A 20,154-nucleotide genomic window follows, 5' to 3' on the forward strand; every position below is an offset into this window, starting at 1 on the left:
GAATCACCTGAAAAATCCTACATTCTGGATCTGGATCGTCACTAAAATCGTATCAATTCGTCCTTGTCATGCACCCAACCTTACACCAAGTTTGGTCCCAATCCGTCCACAACTTTTTCAGAAATCCTGCAATATGTTGTTTTTAGCCCTATCTCTCAATGTTGAAGAATCGTTTTAAAAAAAATCCTCGTATCCGGATCTTCAACAAAATTTAATCCATTCCTCCTCGTCAAGCACCCAACCTGTCCACCAGCACCAAGGTTCATCTGAATCCATCCATTACTTTTTGAGATATCCTGCTCACAGACAGACAGACAGTCAGACAGACAGAGGTGAAAACATAACCTCCGTCTACCTTTGGTGGTGGAGGTAACAACAACTTCATGTGCACTACCGAGCTGTTAGGGTTAGTGGTAACATCCTGTTGGATATCTTTGTTGTTGTTCAAGGAAGTTGCCAGGAGAGCATTTTCAGTGAGTAAACATAAGTACACACATCTGACTCACAAAAGGTTATTAAATTCCATTTATTGTTCGAACTGAAGTTGCTTTCATAAGGTTTGCAAATAGTAATCTCTTTGTCTGCTCATTATAGAGCTGTGGTTTTAATATGGATTGCACCAAATTGCAAAAATGTTTCTAATCCTTCACCTGTTCGGTTTTGTACCTGGGGATTTATGCCCAGCAGGAGTAGGAGTATGGGCGGTAGGGGCACACTGTTTGGGCCTGTTGCCTGAAACATTTCTTGAGTGCCAATCCACCCTTTGGTTGAAGTGTGTCTTGGCAGGATCATAAATTACCAGACGTATCAATATTATAAGCTTTTATAGTCATTTGAAAAACTTTGAAATTTCAATAATTTTTTCGGTTTACCATGCTAACAAGAACCAAGTGAAGAAAGAGCAATTTTGACTTCAGATTTCAGCAGCTTTCCAGGACCTCTTCACCTTCCCATAACCCATTATCCAATAATGTGTTTTGTGTGGGTAAGAAGAGCAGGACAAGGTCTTGAGAGCGATAGATTGGTGACGTCATGTGGAACAACAAGCTTTTATAGACAAGTAGACAGAAACAAACCTTTGCACCTTCACCTCCTGTATTGAAATCTCTCCTCTCCAGATACCATGTCAAGGTACGATGAGTGGAGCAGATTGGCGCAGAATCTTAGAATAATTGTTCAGATCTTCCGAAATGCATGAAACTTTGCACAAATGTTCAAATTTAGATAATTTTAATCAACGTTGATGTAGAAGCACGTTGAGCGAGACCTACTTCCGGTCATTTTCAAGATGGCGGAATTTATGTCCAAAATTGCAGACGAGTCAAAAATTTAACTTGAAATAATGTTGTTAACACCCTCAGGAAAGAGATAGACATCTACGTTGGAAATCAGATAAGTGTTCAGTGCTCTACCGGTAGAATACGGAGATGATAGATATTTTGATCCATCCATTGGTTGATAAGTAGAGCATTCTTTTTTAAACAGTGTATCCAATAATGTAATAACATGTCTAAATATAGTGTAAAGTTAAATAGCTAGGCAGATATACTTGTAGCGGTATCAAACATTTACGTATGTTGGCTACTTGAAATAACGCTGTTCATGTCTTGGAATGGTCGAAGTCGCATGACACGAAAAAGAATGCTGATGAAAGTACAGTACATACGTGTGGAGAAATCAATTGAGGTAAGTCATACAATGCAGTTGCTGTTGCATGTCCTGCTTCAAGTGAAGTTTTTGCTATGAACATGAACTGGTAATTATAGGTATTGTAACATAAGCAGGACTTCAGCATTAGACAGAGATGCAAGTCCTTAACAAAGTGGTCAGACCATTCCTCGGAGCTTTTTTTTCCCCTTGAACAGCCGATGCCTCACGATGCGTTTGTTTTTTTGGGGGTCTTGCGATGTGCATGTATCTTCAATAGCAGCTTCAGATGGCAAGGATGAAGGGAGTTATTTGCATCCCACTTCTGACATCATGTAACATCAGCAGGCCTCCAGCGTTAGGCCATCGTGATCATAGGAAGTCAGTTGATTATTTTTGTGTAGGTCCCTTGGGACAAACACCATCAACAACAACAACAACAACAACACTATAGTTGCTTGCACCTCAATACCGCCTTTCTGCATTTACATTGGAAACGACAACCTTTCTTGCAGCCACAGTGGAGTTCCCGGCATGATACCGATGCCTCTGGCAGCGTCGTCCAGAAAGGTACACAGTCACCATCTTTGTTCCAAGTCCAGCCCAAGTTCCTTGGTTACGGTTGTTCAGGGGACCTTTTCCAAACACCTTCCCCAAATATACCCTCCTTGGTATAATGCATGCTTCGAGTGCTGAAACAGAGCAGCTTTAGACAGTGGGACACCATATCATAGCCCATGGAAGTATTATGGAAAATTGGAAAAAAAAAATTGGGATAGTGGGGGAATGGTGGAGGGGGGGTCAGGATGAGGTGGATGGTGCTGGGGGGATGGTGGGGGGATGGTGGAGTGGGTGGGGGGGGGATCTGGATCAGGTGGATGGTGCTGGGGGGAAATGGTGGGGGGAGGTCAACCAAATATATTTTTTGGTCTGACTGAATATATACTGTAAATCCGAAGTCAGAACCCAGCACGTATAAATAAAAAGGAACTGAGCACAAATTTATATTCAAACCTGGATGGGAAAGTTGAACTGCCAGCCGTACAGAGCAGACGTGCCCCCAATACGCCGCTCCCTTGAAATTCCAGCCGGGTTTTTACATCGTGTATTTCCTTTTGCCCATATTTCGATCTCGATTAATCATGTCAAGGTAACAAAAAATTAGTGCTGATTAATCTAGGTAAGTCATGAATGTGTTTCTTAGGTTAATATATATATATATATATATATATATATATATATATATATATATATATATATATATATATATATATATATATATATATATATATATATATATATATATATATATATACCTTGCGTAGTGGCGTGCGCCTGTAATCCGGCTACTCGGAGGTTTGGGTTGGAGGATCGCTTGAGGACGGGAACTCTGTGCTGGGCCACGCTATGAGAGGGTGTAGGGCAGCCCGGAATCATGGCGAAACCCAATCCTTATCCCTGTGTCGTAAGAGGCGACCAGGGTTGCGTCAGGAAGGGCATCCGGTGTAAAACCTATGCCAAATCAGTATGCGGATCATAACGGATGATCCGCTGTGGCGACCCCGAACAGGAGCAGCCGAAAGACGAACAACAACATATATATATATATATATATATATATATATATATATATATATATATATATATATATATATATATATATATATATATATATATATATATATATATGTATATATGTATATATATATATATGTATATATATATATATATATATATATATATATGTATATATATATATGTATATATATATATATGTATATATGTATATATATATATATATATATATATATATGTATATATATATATATATATATATATATATATATATATATATATATATATATATATATATATATGTATATATATATATATATATATATATATATATATATATATATATATATATATATATATATATATATATATATATATATATATATATGTGTATATATATATATGTGTATATATATATATGTATATATATATATATATGTATATATATATATATATATATATATATATGTGTATATATATATATATATATATATATATATATATATATATATATATATATATACCACATGGCAGGATTTGTTCAAGAAAATTTGAAGAAGAAGATGTTTTGGTCACAAATATACTGTTATGGCTGTGGAAATTCGCAGAACACCATATAGGTCCTTCGTTCAGTTGTGCCGATAAGTCAGTGTTCAGTTAGATTTCCCCACCATTGTTTAATGGGATATATCTGTGTGGACAGGGCTGTGATCTTTGAGTTAGCCGTTTTTCTTTACTATCGTTATTTTGGACCAACTACAACACCAACCACCTTCTCCATGCCACCCTCCAGCCACCACGTCAACCACCAACCACCCTCTCCACACCGCCTTCATAACAACGACATCTCCCCACCATCTCCTAAACCGCATCTCCCCCACCCGAATAACATCGCCTCACCTTCAACTCCGCAAACGCCGCTATCTTTGCACCAGCCGCGGCGAGTCCCCAGCGAACAGCGTCGCTGCAAACAGATGCGGGGGTTTCTTAGTTGGCGCCAGCGAGGTGATTTCACGCACGTCCACTCTCCGAGCATGTTTGGGTGATTTCGCGCACGTCCGCTCTGTGGAGGCTTCGCGTCGGAATTCGGATCACAGGAGAAAAAGGGGCGGGGCCTGTGGAGGTCAGAGAGCGGAGGTCAGATCTCGTCTCACGAACCCTATAAAATGGCGCGCAGAGCGCCAGTTCGAAGTCGAGAGTCTGGAGGTGGTCGGTAATGTCTGGAGTCGGAAGAACACAGGCGGGGCAGAGTCCAGGGGAGTGGAGGACATGGACGGAGAGCGTGGCTGAGCCTGCTGTGCCGAGCAGACATGGGCATTCGTGTGGGGAGAGCCGGAGAGAGCTCGCCAGCCAGCGCCAAACGGTCTGAGGTGATCAGGCTTCGGGACAGTCCGAGCGTGGCTGAGGAATGGACGGGTTCTTACAAAGAGCATCAACTTTGAAAGCATCAAAACTCGTTCGTTCCTCTCAGTGCGTCGCTGGGTTAGGCCCGACTCACCTGGGCGCAACCATGGTTACGCTAGCTGCCGTGGGGAAGGAGCGTCGTGGGTCGCCCCATCGAGGCACCATGAGGGTGGAAGTAACCTGCAACGGTCTCGTGGGACTGCTTCGGTCCGCCAAGCTCCACGTAATAAAGGCCTAGAGGCCCAGTCTGATCCCCTTGTCTTTGAGGGGGTCTTTTCCTTGCTTTTATTTGTGTGAATGTTGTGGCACTGTGTCCTGCAAGTAAAACTGTGTAAGTGCTTGTGACTAATAATAATAATAGATGGTTGTAGTGCTTTACCTTGCCCTTGTCTTGGCCCTTCCCGCCAATTCCATTGCTTTTCTGTTTACGTGCATGTTAGTGTTTTGCATACCTGAATGCATGACTGCATATGTGTCGTTTTATAAATAAATGTCCTTGTGTGAATGTTAACCCATTCGTCGTGTCCTCTTTCCCCATTGAACCGCCGTATTGCTCTCGGAATTTAGCGGGCTTTTAAACAGCCGATAATAGAATCGGGTCCAACGAGGCCTGGCGATAATACACCGCTCGGTTATCCCAGAAACGGAACGAACCGCTTCAGCGGTTCGTGTCCAAGCAGGCCTTCGTTGAGGTATGGTCTCTCGGTAGTCTGCCCGCGCGAATACTTAGGTATATCGATAATTCGGCGATTGACCCTGTCGCGCGCGGGTAGAGTGTTGACTCGGCCGTGGTGTGCGCTTGGAGCACACCCGTGACTGGTTTTCGGCGTTGTTCTGGAAAGTCGCGACTGAATTGTCCGTCCGGTGGGCGAGACGGCCGCCACTGGCCAAAGCCGCTGTTCACACGCTGGGTGGACGGCAAATTCGTAACAATACATAACCACATATGTTTGCTCCATTGTAATAAGATATGGAGAAGAATACAAAATTAAGAATTTGGTCAAAAGGTCAAAGGTACCATTTTGCATGCAGAAGAAGAAGTCCGTATACAAAACGGATGGGCTTTGCCTTATCAGATGCTTTATAGTTTTGATGATGATGATGAACAGAAGAATATTTTCCGGTTTTGACGGATGTTAGGTTTTTTTGCTTTTTTCGTTGTGCCATGTTTTGGAGGACTGAAAAGTGATCCTTGCTGAGATAATCAGCTGAACAGATCAGGTAGGCTTCCATATGTAGCCTAACTGACTTTTTTGAGAAGATACTCCAAATTTGGTTTAGTATGTAGCAGGTTGTACCGACATTTTTGTCCATGCCATCCCTACAATAAAGAGTGCTAACGTAATCTGAGATATACCAGCGTGGATAGGCTCACTGCGCTCGCCTCACCACACGTCACTACAATGGTACAGACACTGCCACATTATTAAAAACACACCACTACGTAATTCAAAACACCTCACCACACGTCGCTCGAGAGACCAGCTTCTTTTAACTGAGGATGAGTACGTGAGTTGCTATGTTGTCATGATTTACACCAAGCAGAATTCAAACATTTATTTTGCAAATTTATTTGTAATATTCATGATAATACATTTTTATAAGCAATTCATGTGAAAGATTTGTTTGAAAAAAGAAAAACAAATTCCCAGAAATTTCTAAAAAAAACTCCCTTTCGGACGTACACATGGGAGAGGTAGGTTCAGCCCAGAAGTTTGGTACTATTTCACCAAAGTTTGAGGGAGTAGTTCAGTGACAACAACGACTGTATATATATATATATATATATATATATATATATATATATATATATATATATATATATATATATATATATATATACATATATATTGTTATGGATTTCAGAATCCAGTCTGATGAATGCATCCACACATCCAGGTCCTCAGACAGTTATTTCCTTAAATGCATGTTCAGATTAGGCCCATCCCCATGTCTAATGGGTTCTTAAATGTTATGCGTTGAGAAGGGTAAAGAATAGATCCCCTCTCTCTTATGGGAAGCTTTTTTCTTTACGACAGACACGTTTACGCACATTTCTTTCACGAGCTCTGAAGCCCGCCCTCATTTTTCCTCGGCAACATTCTTTCGCGAGCTCCGACGCCCGCCTTTTTTGAGAGCGCACGGGTCGTCATGGTAACCGTGCCCCAGTGGGGTGGGGTGAGCTTGGGGCGGACGGCACCCCGTGGAGACGGCGCGGGGATATAAAAATGAGTGAGAGAAAGCGTGAGGGGCGTTCTGAGCAGAGATGTTCGGTGAGGAGAGGTGTTCTGTGAGGAGAGAAGTTGGGAGAGGAAAAGGCGAAAGAGGGACGTTCTGAAGCGAGAGAGACGTTCTGTGAGGAGATACATTTTGAGAGTGGGGAAAAAGCGAAAGCGATACGTTCTGAAGAAGAAAGAGATACGTTCTGAGATAATAAAAAAGCGTGAACGAGAGAGAAGCGAGCAAGAAGTGGGTGCAGGCGCGCAAAATAGGAGAAGGAAGCGCGCGTGTGGGTGTCTGGCCAGCGCCAACAGCGAGACGGTTCGTCCTGCCCAGAGCTCCGGCAAGCGAGTGTGTGGACTGGCGTTCAAGGCTGCCCCGCGAGAGGCTGTACGACAAAGCTGGGTGCTGGCGACGGACGTGACACGCACGCACGCATTTCAGAACGTTTTTGCTTCACGGATGACTTTCTGGTGAGCGAGATGATTTTCTCCCCCTCCCATTCCCCTGAATGATCCGTTGGGTACTCTTGTCTGTGTTTAGCTGTAAGTAAGTCAACCCCCATTAAGCTTCTGCTCTTTGTCTCTTTCCTGGCATTTTGATTGATTTTCCTTTGAAATTCTTTATTTACCTCAGCAAATAGTTATTTTTATTTATTTATTTATTCTATTATTAATAAATTATTTGTCGATTTCCAACCTGTCCCTGTTTGTCCTTTCCTTCATTGGTCTAGCATTGTCGGAACCGAGATAGACTGGGAGGTAATTACCACAGATTTGACCAAAAAATCGTCGGCACGCACCAGCGGTCAAAACGCTCGGCCGCCCTAATTAAAATCTAATCAGATAATATTGGTGCTTTGCCGAGGGCACGCTCCCCACTCAGGTAACCACGTGACCTCTAGTTAAACAGAATAATTAGACGGTGGACACTGGAACTCGTGGTTGACTGGGTGGAGTTCGTGGTTTTAAAACAACCCACCGTACCACAACGTTAATTGTGAGCGGTGGCCCCAGGTCCGGCTCTACCGAGGACAACCGGGGATTAATCCCCCTGAGTGACAGGCTGGTGTCTCGATACACATGACCGCAATTATATATATATATATATATATATATATATATATATATATATATATATATATATATATATATATATATATTTCTATGTATGTGTGTGTGACTTCTGTTACATGTAAGGAACAGTGAAATTGGCTTTGGAGTAAAAAAATTTTTTTTAAACAAGGACTTGAAACACTTTCATGTGCACATTCACTGTGTATCAAACTTCAATCAATGGACGATTATTGAATGGGCTCTCGGCTTCACAAACCCAAGTTTTCCATTTGACGAGTGTGTATGCCGCAGATTCCCAATTACAGAGATCAATCAAAATATCTGGAGACGATAAAAGCCGAAGTTTCCAAAACGGTTAAACATTTTCTCCAAATGTAATGTAGAAAGATTTCGGTGAATTGTAAAATTTAAAAGTAAAAGTTTAAGAAACTCCCTTAATCAGTTTGTCAGGCCACAAACTTACTGATCCGTGCACCAACTCAGATCTAATATCCAGTAAATATAAAAGTTGAGGAGTGTTTATAAGAACTCTTCTGGATGGATTTAGTTTGACATCACAATGGAAACGCATCACTGTGGTTTGGTATACCTCTACTTGGAATTGCAAAAATGTCCATGAGCAGGTTTAATGCATTTCAGATTTACACATTCAACATCAGTCAATTAAAGATACAACGTTTTGGAATATCTGAATAATGGAAGTGTAAATGCTGAGAGCTCCTCCGATATAATCCTCGGCACTGTAAGCGTGCTGTCGATTCCCGAGCAGAAGCTGCGTGTTGTACATGAGAAACTGTGAATGAAAGACGGACAAAGGATGAGTTAGATAATGACTTATTGCTTACATATTTGTACAATTGATGTCACCTGTCGTATTTTTGGAGCACCACCACTGCTTGTCATTGCATTCTAAACATCCAGGCATTTCCTCTATTCAGCAGAGTCTAATACAGTACACAAAGAAACATGTCAGTGAGCTGTTTAGTCTGGGTTTGAATCCTGACACATTTATAAATTCTCATCCGAAAGTTGCACAGTGCAGGGTGAGCCATGCATGTGTGTGCTGTCCCTCGTTAAGGTGGATGATCTGTCTGGCACTACCGGTCCTTGGTGGATGTTAAAGATCCCGCGGCCTTTGCGAAGAGTAGGTGAGCTATCGTCAGCAAAATCACTCCTACTACTCTTCCTAATATGCATGCCCAGCTCAGGGGCATAGCGACCCACCTTTGGGAAGGGGGGGGGATTGAGCCTTTTTCACGTTGTTCTCTCGGGACAGACAAGGGGAACGTGAGGTTATGGCAGGAATTTTGTTTGGCCAAGGTGCCGGTGATAGCTTGCTTACTCTTTGCAAAGGACACCGTTTGATCATTAACATCCCTCAACTAATGCGGGCAGATGGGACACACGTTTAACATCCATCTGAAAGACGGCACACACATTGATGAATCACCCTGCCTGTGAAACACCGGGATAACAGTTGATAGCTGGGTCGGGGTTCAAACGCTGGCTAGACAGCTTAGAGTGGAGTATGCATACCTCGAGGCCATTCTGCTAGCTATCGGTACCATAAAGAAATTACAAATTCCTGTCCCGACTGACTGTTTGGAAGGTGATTGTTGAAGTTAAAGATTCTTGTCCATGGCTCCTTTGGAAAAGGGCAGGCCATTTTGTGCCAATACCTTGGCCATATTTTAAATCCCTTCACTGATATACAGGAACACCGCACAACCTTGCTTCAGCGATGATGCCACCAGCGAATTAATTAATAACTGGATCTTTTGCAATCTGTGAGATGGACTTACCATTGTGAAGAGAATGACTCCCAATGCAGCAAACAATGTGTGAAGCCATGGGATCTATGGGAAGAGCAAAAAGAGAATTAACTTATTTAATTTGTTCAAATTACAAATGGCAAAGGCTTTGTACACCAACGTATCGATCATCTAGATGCCATTGTCCACAAAATGGCCAATCGGAACTCGGTAGATCTCTACAACCTAGGATGTCAGGTGTGACTCTCCATCTATGCACAATGCAGTGTTTTCCCCACTAAACAAATCTCATCACCCTCAAACAAAAATAAATCGAGCAAGGAAATTAGTCAAATGGTAACCATTAGTAAAGAAGATAATTTCACACTGCCATTCGAATCACTCTCCAATTGTTCATGAGAGATTGCTCGAACCCCAATTCCTCTTGCCGGTGATAAATTTGCAACTATTCATTGTTTGTTTGCAACTTACAAGTGATTGATCAACGACGGATTGTTATAATAAACGAAGATAATCTCTATCTAATTATCTATCTTGTTTATCTGCTCTATCTATACCAGCAGGTACTCCCACCCTCCGGTGGTGAGTACCCTTCTTACCTACCTCGCTGGGCAATGTGCTGCGGCACATTCTTGGAGATGCACTTTATAATTTTTTGAAAGAGATTTTTTTCATCGCAACATATCACACTCCATTTCATAATTTTGAGAAGGTTACATTATATTATGAAGAACATAAAGGAAGATTATTTGTAAGTGTATTATTAACTGGTGTATCCCAAGCATGTGAAGGTTTGATGAAACATCATGGCCTAACATTTTCGTGTATCAGGGCCTAAGACATGACGGCACTTTTGGGGGAACCACACAGTGATGTTTGTAATGTGTGTCCACACCTTGCCGTAGGCTCCTGAAAGTGAAGCGATGATCCCTCCAATGAAGAGAGCCATGCAGAAAGCAAAGAGGTAACCACCCCATGAGGTGATATCAACCTGATGGTGAAATGGATGAATCAGTTACAAGTAAGCTGTTAGCAATCAAACTTTTGATATAGTTAATGACTGTAAGTGTAATAACTGTCCTTACTCTCTCACAATGAGACTCGGTGGTGTAACGGTTCGAGTGTCGATACAGCATAGGCAAACATTGCACAGACTTGATGGGTCTCATGACCTAATTGAAGGAAATCATATTATTACCCTCCATCATTTCACCCTATTACTCCTCTCTCTCTCTCTCCTATCCGACTTATTTCTGCGCATCTCTCCCAACCTTCTCTTGAATTGATAATTATCTGGATGACTTCATACATGGGTGATGGTCTCTAAATCCACGCTGCTATTTGTGGCACAAAGATTCCAGGAGGTATTTATGATAAGCACCATTACAACTAGAATAAGACTGTTTAGTAGTATGGATGAAGGAGACAGATATATTACACCTGTCTAACTTCCCATTGGTTTTTTTTTTGAGGTTGCCGTGCTCAAACAGGTGAAGCAGCACTCCCAATGTGTTCGGTATGGCGAGGGGAGGGTTTAATGATGTGTTTACTGTATAAAACATTTGGAAAGAAAATCCCATATATTTTAAAATATGACATCATATGTAAATGAACCATTGTGCAGATTATTTTCAAACAGCATTACGGCTATGTTACAAAAGTCCATAATGGGTGGAATGACATGCTGAGAAAAACGCTCCCCATCCACAATTTCAAATAATTTGGCCACGCCACGACTTCATTCTGCCACGGTGGCGAAACCAACACGGAATACATACCATTGAAATCTCCGGTCCTCGGGATTCATTTAATCACAACTCGACCACATACATGAGGTCAGCCCGTACACTGGAGGTCAATCCGTATGTACACACAAGGTCAAGGTCAATCCGTACGCAAGACGTCAATCTGTACACAAGACTGTACAACGCCACTTACTTATGCTACATATGGCATGACTCTGCATGCTATCCCATCATTGAAATCGCTCTCCAATCACCTGAGTAGAGCTAGTTGTGTTTTTACCTTTGACTCAATAAACGAGTGTTGATAGAATAGCAATTACATTTTTTTTTTCCCAAAAACTTTTTTTGGTCTACATAGTCGAGGCTCATGGAAGAACTAGAATTAGTACGCTGAATGGATCAGAATGCAACAGGACAAAAGGTGCAGTTGAGAGAGGGAGGAAACACCAGCAGCAGAGTTGAAGGCCAAGATAGAGGCAGACTTGGACAAAAAAAATGGGTGTGGGGAGGAGGGGATGCATTGGGTGGACAACATGGATACAGAAGGAAACTGTCAGGAGGGGAAATTGCAAATATGGTGGGAGGGGGGATTGGGTGTGAACTGGAGGGGGGGGGGAAGTTAACGAGGGAAGAAAATATCATGTTTTGGATTGGGGAAGATCTGAGATGGTGGTGAACAGCTGTCTTGAAGACCTGGAAGAAAGAATGAGATTGAAGAGATTGTGGAAGTTGGTTCCATAGGCAGGAAATAAGAGGAACAAATGAGGGTAGGTGAGCAGTGATCCTGGATTTAGGTAGAAAAAGGAGAAGGAGAAGAGACATATTGTGGTGCAGAAGGAAAACACATATCACATTTCTGGAGGAGATACAAGGGTTGAAATGCATTTTCAAATTGATTGTAAACACCTTTTAAGGAGGAAGGAGTATTTTTTTAGGCCTATCAAAGAACTTTGCACTCAAGAAGGTGCAGCACCTGTGGCTAAAATGTTTCCAGTGTGTCGAAAGAAAAATTGTAGTATTTAGCTGCTGTGGTTAAATCTTTCACTGTACTCATGAAAATGAATTTTCTGAACCGAATGTTGAAATAAGTTTTTGAAATATTCACACCACAGGCAAAGGGTCGAGGCCAAAGGACCAAGATGGCCCCCCTTGGCCAAGGGTGAAGAAAGCAAAATATGGGTGTTGCAGATGATTGGCTTGCAGTAAAGTATAGGGGGTGGAGGGGGTGAGGGGCTTCAGGAAAATTTGCAGACCAATGAGGAGTGTTCCAGGTGGCACAAACAATACAAGCTGGTAACCTCGGAAGGGGTCTCTTTGAATCCCATGATCGGTGAAGCTCCATATGCAAATTGGCAGAGAAGGGGACCCAAGATTATGTGCTCGATCATGAGGCAGCCTCCTGGGTGATACACCCGGGTTTGGGCCTCAAGCTTTCTGGTGGCAAGCCTGTGGGAACACCGACTCCAACGGTACCCTCTAACAGACACTGCAAAACCAGGAATGCAACCCACAAGGCAGAAATAACCACCAAAAACCCACAAACCCCTCATCCAACATCCTTCCCCAAGAGCTTGCAACAAAACCAATGTTTCGCGAAAGGCTCCTAAGGGACAAGTGGTCGTACCATTCTGGGCAGCTGCGAGAAGCCTACGTAAGGACCAGGTATTAAGGACTAAGGACCAGGTTAACTGCCATGGAAGACATGTCAGAGCGACGCTTCTGGTGTGAACCCTTATTCAACAAAGAAAAAGCAAGAAACCCTCTCTTCCTTTAAAGAAACCGGAAATGCGTCCCACTTCCTTTCCCACAGCGGTTCGTGCAACTCTCGACATTCGGATGAGAACATTCATTGTACTTGTCTTTTTTCCCGCCAAACTGACTCTCGTCCTTATAAAGACCCGTTTCCCATCTGGTCTCAGTGAAAGTGTTTTTTCTGTTGTATTTGTATCAACTAAAATAGCCAATTGGGGTGAACAATAAATTAATTAGTTTCCAAAATGTGAGACATTAAATTTGTCAAAGTTTCAAGCAACCATGTGGTACGTCGATCATGGCGACATGCACATCACAAAAGTTTGTAAAATTAAACTGTTTTTAATGTTCAACAACAGTGAAGAGGATTCTCATTTCCCGATGGAATCTCTCAACCAGTTGTTCATTATAAAACACGAATTTCACTTGGATAGCAAAAATGGATCCATTGTACTAACTCATATGTAACATCAAACGTCGACACAGGTGGGATAGGCCGAGTGGCCTTTTGCCTGTGGTCTTTTACGTAAGAGGAATAAAAGTATAAAATAAATAATAAAACGTGTTAAATGTATGATTCTTTGTGGACAGAAGCTTACCTTGGTCTGAAAACAGAAGAGAGTGATCGCAGCTACCACCAAAGCCGTGATGCCCACACTCAGGAGAACAGCTTGACTGTTGTGGAAGCTGTGAATAGAAATCCAGAAAGTGACAGAACCATACAATATGGTTGTACAATGCAAACAAAAACTAGAAAGCAGAATTTGACATGAACACGTTCATGGATATGTCTGTGACTACAATAGATGTCCACCCACTGTTACATTTGATCTCGATGTGTGTGAGAGACAGACAGACAGACAGACAGACAGAAAGATACAGATATGGGGGTAGGGGAGTGAGTTAGCTGAAAGAATGTGTTATGCTTAATGAACAACACACACACACACACACACACACACACACACACACACACACACACACACACACACACACACACACACACACACACACACACACACACACACACACACACACACACACACTTGCCCAATATCAGCAATTTTTCAGGAATCGGCAGGTTGGAGTCAGTGTGATTACTAATGACAGTACGTACTGTATACAATCCAGAAACCTTGAGGAGCTTTCACCGAAAAACAACGTTACATTTATAAAGATGTTTCAGGGATATGTTCACAAACATTATTCTTTACAAACAGCTGTGTGTGGTGTGTGGTGTGTGGTGGGTGGAAAAAAAGATTTGGCTCGGGAATTTAAAAAACACGTTGATATGGCAAACGGCTCGGAAATCGGGTGTTATTTCAAAACAACTCGCTCAGGGTGATGGAGCACGAACCACTCACTCAGAGTGACAGAGCATGAACCACTCGCTCAGGGTGACGGAGCATGAACCACTCGCTCAGGGTGACGGAGCATGAACCACTCGCTCAGGGTGACGGAGAACGAACCACTCGCTCAGGGTGATGGAGCATGAACCACTCGGTATGAATGGTGCGGTGCGGTACCGCTGTCGAAAATGGGTGTTTGGAAAGTGGCTGAAGCACTCATGTAAGCACTCGAATTGAATGGTTGATTAGGAACTGTTGGCCAAGCTATCGCTGCATACCATCAAGGATCTCTTTAACTTTAAAGCCGGTCTTCAACACGCACGCAGCAGTTGATGAAATAAAATGAATTGATGAAATAAAATGACAATCCACGAAAGAGTCACTGCTTAATGTGGGAACAACCCTGGAGATATCGCAAAGTTCAATTCATCCATCCATTGGGACCATACTCTGTGCAGAGTGTTGGTGCTGCCTCAGCAGTCTCCTGGCTATTGGGCACAATCCTGGACAGGTCACCACTCTGACACAGGATACCAGCTAGCTGGTACTCATTTTGCCGACCTCGGAAGGATGACTGGCTGAGTCAACCTCACCTGGTATTCATTCAACAGCCAAGCAGGATTCAAACTCAAGACCCTAGGATCCCAAGCCCACCACTCTAGCCATGAAGCCAACACCAGGCATAAAGTTTAATCACCCATAAAATAAACATTGCAGAAAATGCGACATTTTGCCTGCTCGTCTCTGCACGTGTCACGTGCTACATCGGTTTGGGGCTCCGCGCAAATGTTATTATCTTTTTTTTAAACGTCTGTTTTTTTTTTTTACCAGATTTGCTTTGATTCCCTGTGGAGCACATTGCGAAACCTCCGAAAATATAGACACATCTGGTAGACGCTATGAATCGGCAGTCCCTCTGGGGGACAGGGTGGGAGGTCTCACAGTGAATGCATTAAATCACATTGATCAACGAAGCTGGTTAATTTTGGCACATTCCAAAAAAATTTTGTTCACTTTTTACAATTCTCCAAACAGTCGAAAAACATAAGTTTATTGCTTTGGGAATTTCACATTTTGTTGTGTATGTATGGATAAGGAGGGAACATAACCTTGCTTGCTTAAAGTAAATAGATTCATCAGCTTAGTTTTAAGACTGGTTATTTCTTTAAATTATCAGATTTCACAATAGATTTCAACATTTATTTAGTCCGGACGATATCCGATCCTCAAAACCAAAATAATATTTCGGTGATACACTTTAATTAGTCTGTGAGAGTAGGTCGTGAAATATCATCAATATATTAATATTGAAGGACCAATTTTGTGCTCCTCCAAGCGGTCGCGTCATGTTTTTCTCGGTACTGTGACCTGGACTGAAAGAAACTTCGTACCTCTAAGAGTGCATCGCACATAGTGACAATAGTCAAACTTCAACTTTGAAGCATCTATATATATATATATATATATATATATATATATATATATATATATATATATATATATATATATATATATATATATATATATATATATATATATATATATATATATATATACTGAAACGCAAAAGAAACTTACCACAAAGTTTCTGCGGTGGCCTCAGGGTGGCCCTATGCCGTTTGGCTATCTTTTACAGGCCGTAGGGGTCGCCGTGGAATTATAGCGTGGAGTTATAACTTTTTTCATTTCTACGTTCGCCGTAGCAAATCGACAAGCCGAAACAAAAGAACTGGTAAAAAAAAGAGAACCCACTCGTTGCCGTCCGTCTGGCCGCACGTTCTCCTGAGGGCCCCCCTGCGGTCGCCTTGTGGGCACCTTGAGGCTACCTTGCGTCTGCCTTGAAAATTCTATGACCGCCGCAGGGCCCCCTTGAGCTCACCGTGTGACATCAAATCAAAGACCATACAGCACCCCCACGTTTTCTGTCTCCACAATTTCTAAATACGCCGTGCGGCTCCCCGAAAAATAAAAACATATGTGACTGCTACATTGTGTGACCGTGGAAATACTGCGGCCGCCGTATAATTGCTAGTGGCCGTAGATTTTGTAGACCCCACGGCCGCCGTGGCAAATGTGACTTTGGCCTGAACTACGTTCTCGTACATTGGCATCCATTAAACCGGAAATCTTCCTGGCCCCACCATTCTTGTTCGATGAAATACTGTGCGTTCCTGTGAATATACAAGTCAGGCATCCCGTCCTTCCAAAAGTCAAAAAAGACCCGTTTTTCTACCTATAACATCGACTCCAACATTGAAATATTAACCTTCACAGCACTCCCAAAAATCCTGCTCATTATGTCACCAAGCAGGCTGTGTGAGCCGCCATTTTCTCAGCGAGTACAGCTCCCTCCCTGAACAAGATTGTAAATATTTGGCCAAGGCGAGACAAATATCCAACATATTAGACCCCTCTGACGATGATGAGGAAATGGAAGATCCCCCGTCAACTCTCCAGATGACAATGACAAGTCCTCCACCCCTGCGTGTCGAACTCAAATATGCCAGTCACCTTGCATGAACACATTTTACCATCACCACACTATCCATGCCATAATTGACAGTGGAGCCACTGGAAACATGATGAGCTTATTGACCGCCAAATGTCTCGGCCTACCTATGAGAAAGAGTTCTCAGTCAACACACCAGGCTGATGGCTCGTACTCACTCATGGTGCTCGTCAAAGTCCATTTTGTCATGACCCGTGATGATCGACAATTTACCTTCAAAGGCCTTATCGTTGAAAACCTGGATGTTGATGTCCTGGCAAGAACACCACCCCCCCCCAGAAAAGGTCTCCAGCATTCGATCATTTATTGGCGCTTACAAAGTCCTAGCTCATGTTATCTCAAGATGTTTGAGCTTACCCTCGCCACTAGACGACGCTGTGGCTGGCCACCTGACCCAAGAGAAAATTGCTTAGATCCCTGACCTCATTGAAGCATTTCATGCTGCCCAGAAAGGCCTTTCTTCAAACAGAACAATTATCCTTCCAGGCCATGAAGACCAAGTGTGGATTATCACCTATAGTTCATTGAAGAAAAATGGAATAGGAGCTCCGATGTATGTCACTCGTAATGGGACCCAACGACTTGCGGGCTTTTTCAGCGCCAAATTGCGAGGATGCCAAGTCACCTGGCTTCCTTGCGAAAAGGAAGCACTCTCAATCGCTCTTGTTACTTAGCACTTTGGACCATTCATCATTCAGTCCAATCATAAAGCTTACATTCTGACCAATAGTAAGCCATGCGTACAAGCTTTTGAAAAGCTATGCCGAGGAGAGTTCTCAGCTCACCCCCACGTCTCAACTTCTTTGTCAACGGTCAGTCATTACCAGGCAACAATCCGCCACCTTGTGGGCTCCGTTAATGTATCCCACATTTCTCCACCCGGATTGCCCTTGATTTTGAAAATCTACTGTACGTGGAATTTCTCGGATTTTGAGTCCGAGGAATGCGAAGGTTTTAGATTTCTCATTGCAAAGGAATGGTAAAGATTGCATTGGTATCATCGATGACGAATAAAGTGATAATAAACTAAATTAATGGTGTGTGTAAAACCCTGAGGTTGTTTGATCACACTCTTCCCAGTTAAAATTCCCAAATCCCCAGCCACACACCATCCAGGCTTAATACAAAGCATGATGGGCCAAATGGCCTCCGTCACCACTCGAAATTCCGAACAACGTATCAAACACACGGCTGGGCTGCATATACACCACCCACAGGAACAATGTGATGACATCATGTTGGGTGGACAGCTGGACAGCTTAGAGGTGAGTGTGTATACCTCGAGGCCATCCTGCCAGGCCTGGTTTAAAGCTGCTTAAAGTAGACCCCACCTGGACCAAGGCCTAAAGACCCTTGGCCCATCCTAAATGCTACAAACCTACTCATGGAGACTAGGTATTAATGAATCAGTGTTCTTTTAATGGAGCTCGACTGTCCATGGGATTTCAAATTCAAATCACCGCATGAAAATAATGTTCCATGTTGTGTTAGGTCACATTATATGGAGAAGACAAATCACACCTACCTTGCAATCATTCCGGTCATGTAAGACAATGCCAGGGTCTAAGAAGGAATGAGGCGGAAATAACATTAATGTGCTTTAAAACCATGAGTCAAAGATTTAAACTTCTTCGCAATATGACCGATGCAACGATGACTCCCAGCACAAGCATTGTGCAAACATCAAGGTGTGTGTGTGTGTGTGTGTGTGTGTGTGTGTGTGTGTGTGTGTGTGTGTGTGTGTGTGTGTGTGTGTGTGTGTGTGTGTGCATGCGCGCGCGTGCGTGCGCGTGAGTGCATGCGCGCGCGTGCGTGCGCGTGAGTGCATGCGCGCGCGTGCGTGCGCGTGAGTGCATGCGCGCGCGTGCGTGCGCGTGAGTGCATGCGCGCGCGTGCGTGCACTTTTAAATTTTAAATAATTTTATATACTTACAAAAAGTACAAGCAAGATGAAATTGCATGGAAACTTCTTCCTGCAAATGACACAATAATCACATTCAACAAAATATTCCCTGAAACTTCAACACCATCAACACAGTTTTCATTCTTACCTTCATTACATATTTAACTTGTTTATAAACCTGCTGTTGGCTCAGTGGTTAAGGATCTTAAGGTCCTGAGTTAGAGCCCTGTTGACTGCTGAATTAACACCAGGTGGGGTTGACTCAACCTGTTATCCTGATGTCGGTGAAATGAGGAGCAGTGTACTGGTAGAGGGGCACAGCTATCATTGGCACAACCACACCCCAGCAAAATGATGGCTACCCAGCAGCCAAGCTGCTATATTCAAGAAGAAGAAGAACTTTGTTTAATTTGCTTTTCTGATCCAGGTGGAGAAAACTGTCCAGAAGTCCAAACTGTGTTCATAAGTGGAGAAAACTGTCCAGAAGTATTATTTTTCTTTCCACCATCAGGCTTCATGGAAGAGCCAGATTCCTGTGTGCATTCTTGCATTATTTACAAAACGTGAAAGATATCATGGTGTCCCTTCGTGAAGAGTCGGTGAGCTATCACCAGCACCCTCAACAAGTTACATCTTTCTGTCCTAACTATCACTAGGAAAGCTAAGGCAAACCATCTAGTGTAAGCCATTCCATGAGGCTGCTTTGGCAACACTGAATCTGCCTTCAGGTGCTGATCGTGAACAGCCATTTTGGCTGCTGGGTGCGTCATCGGTTGGAGGCGCGGCTATGCCACGAATGCAGTGCCCCCATTACCAGTACACTGGTGCTCATTTTGCCGATCTCGGAAGGATGACAGGCTGAGTCAATCCCCTGGTGTTAATTCAGTAGCCAACGGGGCTCAAACTCAGGACCCTAGGATCCCAAGCCACCACCATAACCACCGCTAAGCCAACGCCAAGCTTATTGCCTTCAGGAAGAACATTAGAATTAGATTTATTATCTCCGCCACTGAAGGAGAAGGAGGTTATGTTTTCACTCCTCTCTGTCTGTCTGTCTGTCTGTCTGTCTGTCTGTCTGTCTATCTGTGTGCAGGATATCTCAAAAAGGTTGAAGACTGATCCGGATGAAATTTTATGGGCAGGTTTGGTGTGTGACAAGGACAAAGTGATTCAATTTTGGTGAAGATCCGGATCCGGATCTG

General features: G+C 42.9%; 1 protein-coding gene across 1 annotated transcript in view; it reads right to left on the reverse strand.

The window, feature by feature from the left end:
- Positions 1–8,534: 8,534 nt before the first annotated feature.
- LOC147022469 (protein lifeguard 3-like) overlaps positions 8,535–20,154 on the reverse strand; it is a 40,437-nt gene continuing 28,817 nt past the window's right edge. The window contains exons 6-11 of the mRNA XM_085893382.1: positions 18,983–19,022; positions 18,575–18,612; positions 13,791–13,878; positions 10,590–10,685; positions 9,725–9,778; positions 8,535–8,715 (exon numbers count right to left, since the gene is read on the reverse strand). Coding sequence (XP_085749508.1) covers positions 8,578–8,715; positions 9,725–9,778; positions 10,590–10,685; positions 13,791–13,878; positions 18,575–18,612; positions 18,983–19,022 — 454 coding nt within the window. The 3' untranslated portion in view covers positions 8,535–8,577. The remainder of the gene's footprint in view (positions 8,716–9,724; positions 9,779–10,589; positions 10,686–13,790; positions 13,879–18,574; positions 18,613–18,982; positions 19,023–20,154) is intronic.

This window comes from Eptatretus burgeri, chromosome 8, assembly GCF_056783735.1.
Source record: "Eptatretus burgeri isolate ZD-2024b chromosome 8, Ebu_testis_v1, whole genome shotgun sequence".
Classification (NCBI taxonomy): Eukaryota; Metazoa; Chordata; class Myxini; order Myxiniformes; family Myxinidae; genus Eptatretus; species Eptatretus burgeri.